General features: G+C 33.6%; 2 protein-coding genes across 3 annotated transcripts in view; one reads left to right on the forward strand and one right to left on the reverse strand.

Moving 5' to 3' along the window:
- Positions 1 to 12,489, reverse strand: part of LOC149563233 (uncharacterized) — a 63,428-nt gene that overhangs the window by 21,052 nt on the left and 29,887 nt on the right. The gene's annotated exons all lie outside the window — the stretch shown is intronic.
- On the forward strand, positions 9,458 to 10,025 carry LOC149563234 (L10-interacting MYB domain-containing protein-like). The gene is made up of 2 exons (XM_089828095.1): positions 9,458 to 9,799; positions 9,897 to 10,025. The coding sequence occupies exons 1-2, from the start codon at positions 9,458 to 9,460 to the stop codon at positions 10,023 to 10,025; spliced, it is 471 nt and encodes a 156-aa protein (XP_089684221.1).

Consider the following 12,489-nt stretch of genomic DNA (forward strand, 5'->3'; position numbering starts at 1 on the left):
TCTTGGAATTTAACTTCAGTTTTGTCTTAAAGCTGTTGCAATGGCGTTACGTTGTTCGTTTTGGATTTCATATGCTTGTAACCCTACTGTTCTTATTTCCCTTTACACCCTGTTAGTCTGTCGCAAAGGTTTTACTGCGGAAGTTTTCGCATCTTTTCATAATTTTATTTATTTATTTAACCTAGAATTTAGTTGAATCGTAAAATTTTTGAGGATCGAAATTTCTTTGCAATATTGTTCATTTCTACCATCGCGTAATGAAGAGCAGCGGTTTAATAACTCGTTTTCTCTATTGTTACGATCCTATTTTTGATGAAGTCCCGCCAACTTGAAGACGGAGTCCTTACTTGCATGGTATGCTTAAATGGTGGAACACTATTTTTGCCACTGTGGTTTTTTAAGTCTCTGGAACCCTTTATTGTGTGTATTTGCCCCACACCATCACTGTTTGTATTCTATGTAGTACTATAAAACTTTCCACATCTTAGCTTTTTTTTAAATATTGATTTCACATCTTGGCTTAGCATTTTTTTCGTGTGTTTTTTATTAAGTTATGCTGAATTTTCTTTTCTGAAAGGAGCATATAATCTCGGCTGAAAATTTGCGATGAGGTTATACAGATTGGAATCAAAGTAACCTGCTCCCCCAACAAAGCCACCATAACCAAACTGTTGTAAACAAATAAATGGTGTTCACATGATCACAGAAGGGCGTGGTCAAGTTGGGTAGTTTTAAGTTTTTGCTCCTCTGCAAACTCAGCCAGTAATGATTACAGAATTACCAAATTTATTTTTGAGACTGATATGTTGATGCTCTGAGTGCACATATAAAGCTTTGCTGGCTATTTATTAACAAGAAAATTGGATTTGTACCATGAAAAGTAGTTTTTTAAAGATTTAGTGGCTTTAGATGATCAACTTAGCTTTTCAATGATTCTAATCATGGCGGATACTTCAAAACACGTGACTGTCGCTGAAAAAGTGCACATTGGATGAGCTTCACAATTTCATAGGTTCGTACATATTTATTTCATTTCTTATATCATTGAATTTACCACAAATCCTTAAATAGTTCAGTATTTAGTTTCGCGACAAAATTTTCGTTTTCATATCTTTATGTAGTTTCCCTGCCTATTTCACTCACATTTTCTATAATTTTTCCAACTTGTTGGAATAATCTCATACCATTTACTAACTTCATTAATCAAATCTACTTGAAACAATATAATGACCATTGCACTTGATTGACATAGTCCACATGCATTCCTCGCACAATTTAGGAAATTCATCAAGGGCATCTTGTTTCGCCAAAATGATCTTGAATAGACAATGGCCAAACTTGTGAGGCAGGCTAACACTGTTTCCATATTTTTAGATGAACAGGAAAGCTTTCTGCTACTGTATTGCTATTTATAACAGCAAGGGAGCAGTGGATTATATATGGATAACATACCTCAAGAAGAAGCCCTGTCTCACAATCCTTAAACCAATTTTGACCTGGAAATATATGTCACACATTTATGGGTAAAATGCTTTTCGCTTTGGGAAACTTAAAGGCAGCTTATTTTTTGTTTTACTGTTACAGCAATGCCATTTTAAAAGAGTGCTCAAACATGACGTTAATTTAATGTTCTAATAGTTAAAAAGTTAGAACAGGATTTATAAATCTATTTGAATCAGCTGTTAATTATCTCTATTGAAATGTCCATTAGTTTTACTTAGTTATCAATTATATTTTGTTTGCTATTTTTATTAGCATAATTATAATATTTTACTAAAGTGAAATGATTCTATATATTTCTGTTTTTCATGTGTTGACATACTTCACTTTAGGGTTTTATCATGTGAAACTGTGTTTTTTTATCTCTTATTTTATCTCTTTTTGTTGGTGTGCACTTATAATGTTGCCACTTAACCTGCTGTTGTATTTCCTTGCTGAGCATTGATCAAAGCATAATATGTAATTTTATATCTTACACTTCCTTTGGTACAAATTTACATGATTCATCTTAAAACTGCTACACTTAAGACAATTTTGGAGCTCTATTGGCTGGCCACTAAAACTTGCCCAACAATTTGATCTTTGATTCATCTGATGGGCTTTGTGGAGCTGTCGTCAATTTTTGTTTGAGGGTAAAATCACCTTTTTTTCTGATTTTATGTTAGCAATTTTTCTTTTAGCATATGCTAGCACTCTTTACTTCATGGTGTGTTGAAATTTACAATTTGTTCTCTCTGATATATTTTCTTTTCTCGAATCAGTTTTTGACCATATCAGTAATCACCATTCATCCTACTTTCACAATGTGTCTTTTATTGCCCAGTAAATAGTCACTGTTTCTGATTTTTGTTTATTTATATATAGGTCTTTATCATCTTTTCAGATCTGCTTATGTTTCTTACTAATGAATAGGCATATATTCAGAAAGTTGTTCATCATCATATTTTACCAAATCCATGGATCTAACGAAACATGTCTCTATATTGGTTTTAGGTTACTAATGGATCTAATGAAAGATAAAAACATTTTGGGGCACACTGCTAGGAAGAGAAGAGTCATTTGTGCTCTTGTAGTTGGCCTTGCAGCCTTTGCTGCATCTATAGTAGCGACTGCACAAGAAGGTAGAAGAGCAATATGTAAGCGCAAAAGAGGTGAGATTCCATTTTATAAACGTATTATTTATTCGAATGAGACTGATTGTCATGATCAAATTCGAATGAGTAAACAAGCCTTCTTTCATCTAGCTGATATTCTTAGGCAAGAAGGAAGCATCAAAAATACAATGCACTTACCACTAGAAGAACAATTGGTGATGTTTCTCCATACTCTTGGCCACAATCTGAGGAATCGTAAGATTGCTCATAACTTCGGTCACTCAGGGGAGACAATCAGCCGATATTTCCACAAAGTTTTGACAGCAATCTTGGCACTTCATGGAAAATATTTTTTGCCACCTGGTCCAAACACTCCTCCAGAAATTAGTGGGAAGGACCGTTTTGATCCGTACTTCAAAGTACATACCCCTTTGGTACAATTTGTTTTCCTTCACTTTATAGTTAGTTTATTCTATCCCTTCGATTATAAATTTTCCCAATGTAGGATTGTGTGGGAGCAATTGATGGAACTCATATTCCAATCACAATCGATGTCAACATGCAAGCTCCATATCGTGATAGAAAAGGCAATTTACCTCAAAATGTAATGGGTGTGGCTTCATTTGATTATAAGTTTCATTATGTCCTTGCTGGATGGGAAGGGTCTGCTGCAGATAGTCGTGTTCTATCTTCGGCCCTATCAAGATCCGATCAATTGGTAGTTCCCCCTGGTATGTCTAGTATGTTTATATACTGATACATGTGACTTTCTTAAAAAGTTATATTTTTATGCTTGTGTAGGAAAATATTATTTAGTGGATGCTGGGCATCCCAATGTACTTGGATTTCTCGCGCCTTATCGTTGCACACGTTACCACCTAAAAGAGTTCTCGAGGGCAAACCCAATAAACAGCCCGCAAGAGTTGTTTAACCACCGCCACTCATCCTTGAGGAATGCAATTGAACGTACCTTTGGCATTTTGAAGCAGCGCTTTCCTATCCTAAGACATGCGACGTCATATCAAATCATGACCCAAATAAAGATTGTTTTGGCGTGTTGCATACTACACAACTTCATTACCATAGAAGATGGCATTCTTGAAGTTGATGTTGAAGAGGAGGATGATCGTGAGGGGATAGATGTACCAATACTTGAGACATACGGGATGACTCAGCGTGATAAAGATGACTGGGGGAAATTTAGAGACGATATAGCCAAAAAGATGTGGGATGATTATAGAACTCGATCTTAGTTGTGATTTGGCAAGATTATGTTACAAATTATGGTCAATGATATGGAAAGATGATTCAAATGTATTGTAGTTAATGCCATATGGAAAACTTTGATTTTTTCGAATGCTATTTCATGCCATATTTAAGAGAAAAACAAAAGACTTTTTAGAGCACTATCATTTTGCAAAGGTGGCATGATAATCAGAATACATATGTTTAAAGGATTGTTTTCTATCCGGATGACCAAAGTCTTCAGCATATATTCCTTGCTTACGTATTCACATGTATTCTATAGGTACCTTTCATGATGGTGTAATTATGATAACCTACACTCGTCTCTGTATACATTTCTATATTTCTTGTACTCTCCTATTCGATGATTTGATGTCAAATGATAAATGCTTTGATTGCTAGTTTTGTATCCTAGATGTCATTATAGAAAGTTAACAAAATTTACATTCATTTGTTAATTTTTATCAACATTTGTTGAAAAATGCTCAAAATAACCTTCATGTGTAAGGCTTTACTTGTCAAATTTCAAAATGAACTACACAGATGCACACAGCTATCAAGATCTTAAAGAGCAGAATTATCTTCCCTTGCAAGACACAACATTAAGACTAGATGCTCTTCCTCTTCAATCCCACCCTGCTGTACTAGATTGAGGGAATAAGTTTACAGGTGTTGCAGTTCCTCCTTTTTGCCAGGGAAATTGCAACTTGAAATTGTGGCAGGTGTTAGCAACAAATTTGCTTCTCCTCCATAGATAGCACACTTCTCAAAAAGACTGAATACTCTCCTTTCATCCCTGGTTAGATCTGGAAAAGCAATTCATCCACATGGTGAAAGTCTAAAGCTGAGATTGATTGGTGCTGGACAGCCCACCAAATTTATCACTCAAAGATAGAGCTTCTCTTCAGAAAATGAGGGGGTTTCCGGTTCTTTTCCTCGAGTTCGTCCAACATTTTACGGAATATTTCTGCTTTTAATGTATTTTTGGCGGAAACCCCAATTGAGTTTCATATCTATGTATCTATCAAAACAATGGTTTTCCAATCATTTTAATACAGTTGCCTAAATCTTTTGCTTAATCTTTCATTGCCTGATCGATCTTTTGAGCTTTCTAATCTATTTACAGGCTAAGTCACAGGGTTCGCCCGATTTCCATCATGAAGTTCGGAATTCAACGAATGTCAAAAGTCTATTAAAAAATTGTTAAAATTCGTTTTAAAATTCGTAGGAAGTGTGCAGTCTGTTTAAAATAAAACATATTAAAAAATTGTTTTCCAGAGCCTTTTAAGGTCAAGCAGCGAGTAAATTTTCAGCTGCGAATATTTCTTACAACAGTTTAATGTTGGACGGCATGAATGGGTAGACAGATATCCACCACCGACCAGGGAAAAAAATCCAAATTCATGGCACAGACAGAAGCTCATACTCCATCGGCGGAAACAAACTTGGAGTAAATGATTCGGCTCCTCTAAAGAAAATAAATTCAAGTCGATAGGTTAAAAGTTTGGGTAGATTTAATTTAAACATTTAGACTTAATATTTATGTTTTGTTTTGTTTTAAATTTATTTTAAATGAAAATTTAATATCTTATCATTAAATCATCTAGATTTGTTTTTTAATTATAATATATTTTAGAATTTAGTATATTATCTTAATTATAATATTCAGTACCTTTTCTTTAAATCTATTTTTATTATGTTTTGAATCATTAGATTTGTTATTTGATGTGTTTTTATTAATATATTAAAGTCTAATATTTTAAATATTTAAATTATAATATATTTATATTAATATTAAAAATCTAATATAATTGTTATTATATATTAATAATATTTAAATTACCTTTTAAAACTTTAAAATACTAATATGGTTTAAATGTATTTATATTATATTGAAGTTTAATATACTTTTTTTTATGTTTAAAATTTTAATATATATATTTTTAAAAATAAAATATATATAAGACGAATTTAATGTCGAATTTTTATGATTTTTTTGGGATCCCCGAATTTTAATCGAATTTTATTGTTGTCGAACTCTAATTCGAACTCGAACCTTGTGACATAGTTTACAGGCACAGAGTAGGTTTCTTAGATGCAGAAATGGATAAACTATAACATCGATTTTTCCAGATCCATATCATGTAAGAATGACTTTAACAGGGGATTTTTACAATTTATCTTGAAAGCACCAAAGTGCTATCTATTCAGAACATTGTTTTAAAATGTGACCATATTTTAATAAAACCATTTAAGCTTATGCCCAACCTTCAGTTTTGGACTGAAATTTTTGAAGGTTTTGATTATCTTATTACCTTTCGATTTTTTTTCTATTTGATACATCTTGGAGGCAGAGTTATTACTAATTTGTGACAAAAGAAATCAGTTTCATATTTAATAGTTTATTCACTGTCAACAGATGAGATCTATGTACTAATAAAAGGAAATAGAGATCTAAACATATGTTTTGAGGAAGACATTTTCATTGAAGTCAAAGTTCTATATTCGTTTTTGGAAATAATTTCTCCCTTGCCAACTATTTCCACTACCTCAGTCCAAACTGCTGCTTGCACCAACTCTATGGAATTTTCCGCCAACTCTCAGTCTAGACTTTACAAACTGGCATACAATCACAGCTTGCAATCCAATTACCAACTTGGGAGCTCCAAGTTACTCAACCACTGATATGATCTTGTCTTCACATTTATGTAGTTCTTAACCAATAAGTTAATTGAACAACACGTATGCAATGTAACCTCTTCAGTATGGTTATAAATACAGAGGGGCCTATATGTAATGTTAAGGGATGTGTGTAATCAAAGAATTTGAGAGAACTCAAAAGTCTGTAGAGTTCCTTTGAAATATAATCAGAGAAGATTATGTTTCTGTAGAAAACATACATTGTGAGACCATGTAATTGCATTGTGAGAGAGCATAGAGCTTACTGAGAATGCTATAGAGTTCATATTTTGTATATTCTGTTCTCAATTAATAGAACTATTGTTTGTAAGCTGTAGCATACTGTTATCTACATATTGCGTTTAGCTTAGTTTATAGTTGGCTCTGTTTTATTTTAGTACCCTATTTTATTGTGATTCCCATGTTCTCTTCATTTGTAATTGGTACTATTTTTGCATATCTTACTGTGACACTTACAATCACTGTATGGGTCGAAGAGTACAATGACTATGATCGTCTATCACAATTCTTAAACAAGTAAATGACTATGTTCATCTTCAATAATTGTTCCAAGTATTTCTCAAAGTCCTATCGGTTGAAAAGGAAAAACAAGGATTGAGGAATAGTTAGAGACTCTGCGCAACTGCAAATGCTGACCAGATACTAGGACAACAATGTCAACATAATAGGGAGACCACAGGATCCTCCTGAACTGCTCTCAGCCTTAACAATTCTTCTCCATTGTTTCCATTTCTTTAGTAATGGCCTCACCAATATCTTTGGTAAGCTTAGTTTTCTGGATTAAAATGATCTTAGCTTCACAATTTTATAGCTCTTTCCTGGCTTCACCAAGTCCCATTTGTTAGAGGCATTCAAGATTCTCTACATTCTTTGATAGTATGATCATTGCTCATGGGGAGGAAATTTCACCGTCTTGGATCTTAGACCAGAAAAACTGCTAAGTACCATTTGAATCCTAGTAATAATTCACTCTTCTATGACATCTTTCTCTGATTTCCTCGTTTTCCTTTCTATTTCACAATTTGCATTGGTTTTTAGAGACTTAGATTAACAACTTATTATTTTTTCTCCCAAAAGATTGTTAACTCACCAGTTGATTGGTTCCTCTGATACCAAATTAATCTGATTCTGTAGGTGTTCATGTTTTTATCTCACTCTCCATGGCCTCTTCTCTACTTAACTTTCATTTGTCTACACTGCAAATGTAATGTCCTCTTCCACATGACAACTGGGGAAGAATTTTCCCAACCTTTCTCATTCGTGGGGTTAGTAAAATATTGAAAAATAAGAGGGATTAGTGAATAGTTATCAATTGAATACTAACCCCAAGAAGCTAAAGTTACTTGCAATATATTTAATTATTCATTATGATTATTGTTGGGGCCACAAGTTATAATTATATTACACCTAGCAAGTACCATAGTGATAATTAATATATATGTTTCTAACTTTGGGAATTATGCTTGGCCGCTCTTGATGAATAATCTAGATAAATTGCATCGTTTTGAAATGGCCTGGGTTTTTATAAAGAGGGTCGATGCTTTCAAAGGAAGAAAGATTGGTCATTATTTTGTTTTCCTCTTCATCGAATATTGAGTCCTGCCACCCTTAGTCTGCCACAGGATGATATCGTTGTATAAGTTGCCTGGACATAGCCCCAGTCAGTTATTAGCAGTCACAGAAATTAAGAAGAAAAATAATTTTATGGCATGAGAGTCATGGTGAAAGTCTGAAGCTTACAAAAGGTTTTAGGCCATTTAAGCAAGTACATGGAGTAAGATCCCATAAATCCAACAATCTAAGCCAGCTGACTTAAATTCTGTTATTTCTATCTGACTGTGAGTTAGTTTTGAATATACTTTTATGAGTCTTATCCATATATACACTGCATATTATCTCTTCCTCCGTTATATCCACTATATCCTACACGTGATACACAAATTGAATCACAAGCTCATCACCGTGGATTATCCTTGTATGGAAAAGATCCAGGACCTGTAGGGCCAAGATCTTCTCTATCTGCACCTTCACCAGCACCAGTGATTACCCAGGTTTGTATTTTTTTCATTAGAAAAAAAAGAGTGACTTCATTTAACTCCTGTAATTGATTACATACATGATAGAACTGCTGAAGATGTCCTTGGAGTGCATGGGAAATTTTTGTTTGTAGTTCGCTGATGTTTGAATTATCATGGACTATGTTGTGTGTAAATATTTGTTAAATCAAGGCCTCATATATACACTGAAAACGTGTAATGTATCTGACTTCGTGTACAGGCTGGTAATGTCATTCTTGCAAAAAAAATTTTAAAATTCTTATTATCCCGAGTGACTGTTTCAATCTTTCACGTGAATTATATCTAAATCATAGCGTTTCTCATGTAATAGTGGGGTCATATGTTTGAACTCAATTGTTTTGTCTACTGGTTGGTCTATATTTTGCACTTGGAACAGTAAATAGAGTTGAATTGCATTTCTTTATGGGCCTGTTGTTTTCTTTAGAGTTTTAGCCTGCAAAGAGAAATAACATTATCAACTTAGGTGTATGATGATCTAATACATGTTCTGTATTGTGTAAGGAGAGCAAGTCATATTGTAATAATGTTATCAGGATTCAACTATGTAGTTTTGAGTCAAAATTTATGAAATATAGGTACGAGTTTGACTCAAAAAGTATACATTTCAACCCTGATAGCAATTTCACAAGAATGCAGTCAATCCTGTGTAAAAATGTAGTCAATCCTGTGTAAAAAGTATACAGTCCAATCCTGTGTAAAAATGCAGTCAAGATAATTTTCTAGAATCGAATTTTAAATTTTGATAACCAACTTAATTGGTCATTTTCGGTTTGGATTTTATTTTTGATCTTTAAAATATAATGTTTAAACAGATCCTTGCCATACACAACACTCTTGAGCATGGACACTACTGATGTTCAAGTTGTTGATACACCTTCTTCCAAGAAGGTTTTTTGGAAGCCATGCATGGAGAGAAAGTTTATAGACTTGCTGCATGAACAAGTCACTCTTGCCAGAAAGGGTGAGGGAGGGTTTAAAAAAGAGGCTTGGACAGCCATTGAACGGAAGTTCAATTCAGAGATAAACATGACCTTGACTAACGATAATTTTAAGAACAAACTGAAAACTTGGAAACAGGGATATAGAATAATGAAAGCGCTGAAGAATACTAGTGGCTTTGTGTGGAATGAGTCAACGCAATCGATGGACGCTGATGATACTGTTTGGGATGAGCTATTGAAGGTAACATGGTGATTAAAATGTTTAGTATTTATTTAACAAGTTATTAAGTTAACAACGATGGTCAAATGAGTAATCCAATTTTTATGACAACATGCAGAGGAGAGAATTCAAAAATGCGAAAGTGTTTAAAAGACAGTCATTCCAGTATTATAATGACTTAGCCATAATTGTGGGAAATGACATGGCGGATGGTGTCACATCTACAACAGCACAAGACACAGAATAAGGGCACAATATGGATGTGACTGTGGATAATGAAGATGATTATGAAGACATTCATACACTGATTCGGGCTGCTGTTGATTTAGATGACGAAAATATGAATATTCCCACGTCCAATCAGTGCAGTGCAGCAAGTGGACAACAGGGTCGTTCAGCATCATCAATAAAGAGGCAAAAGAGAAAGAAGGCCAGTATGGCCAGTTCCATGGACGGGATGTCCCATTCTATTGATAAGTTAAATGATACCCTTCTTAAGCCTCAAATTATCGAAATGGGTGAAGAACGCAAGCTAAAAGATTTACAAGAGGTCTATACTGCACTAAAAGCCACTAGTGAACTTAATATCACCACTTTGATTGGGGCATTTGACACCTTTGTGTCTGATCCTGACAGAGCCAAAGGATTCTTGATTATGAACGAAGAGGAGAGAGCAAAATATGTTCGGATAAAGTTCCTAGGGCTTTAGTAACTTTATTATTGTTCACATACTTTTAAAAGATCGATTTTATAACTATTACATGTTTAATTTTGGTTGACTACATCCCATTTGATGGATATGGGAAAGAATTTTCAAATGAATATTGTAGTTATATTAGTAAATTATAGTTACTGATATCAATCTGAAATTTATATATTGACTGTTTTGAAAATTTAAATATGTTAGATTTTATAGTTTTCTGAGTTGCTGGTATTAATCAGCATTTGGGTAGAGTATGCAAAGTTGACTATTTTGAAAATTTATATATGTTAGATTTTATAGCTTTTTGATTTGCTGGTATTAATCAGCATTCAGGTACAATTATTAGGATAGGAATTATGGAGCCATATATGATGGGTGTAGAGAGAACTATGTTCTTTCTTTTGTATAGTGATAGGATACCCATGGAACATGTGATATTTTACTGTTGCTGTCTAGCTATGTTTCAATGACATTCAAAATTCAAATAAGAAAACTTATTGCAGTTGTAAGGATTGTGTCTATACTTTATATTGAACTTGGACCATTCAATCAAACATGTTATACTTGCTCTCCTTGTTAATTGCTTGGTACGAGGAAGCTGGTTACTATGGAAATATGGTCACTGCATTTATTTTTATGAATTAGGTATACATTGTTCTATTGTTATATTTTACAACTGGTTCTACTATAATATGCTGAATATTCTGCTTTTGAGCGTGTTGTTGCCTAATTTTGGTATATTGGTGTGATATTTGGTTTATTTAGAAATAATTTACTTGCCATTGGAATGTTATGATTTGTCTTGAAAGATATCAAACAGCTTTGGTTGGTTGTTTCTTAGTCTGATCATTTGTATGTGATTTTTTCTCTTTTCACATTGTTTGTGAGAGATGGTAGTATAAAAGGAACAACAATTTAGTTCTCTCGTTGTCTCCGTTCTTGGTTTGAGGTATATTTCTATGCATGTATTTATTGTTGTGTTGTAGATAGTTGATAAGATGACACAAATATTCTAGCATGTCATTCTGATAAGTTTTCACTTTACATTGTTTATCGATACAGGATTCATGGCTTTGACAGATGCGGCAATTCATAATTGCCCATGTGGTGCTGGGCCGTGCCATTTAAAAGTGTCACGCACGAAGAAAAATCCTGGGCGCCAGTTTTGGTGTTGTCCCGAGGGGAAAAAGGTTATTAATGACGTTATATATTGAATGTTTTGTATTAATGACATGTAATCTTTTTAGTAATGTATATTTTGTATTGTAGGGGAGCAATGGTTGCGGATATTTCAGGTGGTTTGATGTTCACTCTACAACTGTAAATAATGAAGGAGATCAATGGAAAATGTGTAAGATAAAAGAGGTGGTCCGGGCTGACATTGGTTCAATGACGAAAGCTAAAAAATATGATGAAGGACATGAGTGTCAAATGTGTAAGGCCCAAAATGAGTGTAAAATGTGTAAGGCGCAAGAGGCTGAAATAGTCTTTTTGTGTTGCCTTGTATGGTGCCTTCTATGTGTAATTATTAGCCTCATATTCTGCATTGTATATTACAACCTTATGCAACAATGAGTTAGATAAAGACAAAAGTTTACTACATGTTTTATGAGTTACCTTGATCTCATAATTTTATATAGACATTTGAGAAGTTCAAATGTCACGACAATTTATAAATTAATGAAGTTTTTGGAGTACATATTTTCCATGTGTAGCATTGTTTTAGTGACAATAAATAAAATGACTCTAAAATCATGTCAAGTGCAAGATACATTTCTATCACTCTAAAATGATGGATTTAAAACATATATCATTCATGTTGAAATTTAAAAATTTTAAAAAATTGCTTATTCTAGTCGGTATTCCAATTCCAGAAATGTGCAACCAAACGATGAAAATGTATATTCTCATAATGAATTCTTGGTGAACCAAACGGTCCCAAATCAAATCCTCAAAACAATAATCTGGATTTCAAGTTCCAGAATCCCAAATCAAGGTTTCCGAATGC

This window comes from Cupressus sempervirens, chromosome 4, assembly GCF_028749045.1.
Source record: "Cupressus sempervirens isolate cs-2001-9-10 chromosome 4, ASM2874904v1, whole genome shotgun sequence".
In the NCBI taxonomy this organism is placed as follows: Eukaryota; Viridiplantae; Streptophyta; class Pinopsida; order Cupressales; family Cupressaceae; genus Cupressus; species Cupressus sempervirens.

Excerpts from the sequence above, each read along its gene's own strand:
- LOC149563234 (XM_089828095.1), top strand. The coding sequence starts at position 9,458 with ATGGACACTACTGATGTTCAAGTTGTTGATACACCTTCTTCCAAGAAG. Across the intron at positions 9,800-9,896 it reads TTTGGGATGAGCTATTGAAG|AGGAGAGAATTCAAAAATGC; the intron begins GTAACATGGTGA and ends GACAACATGCAG.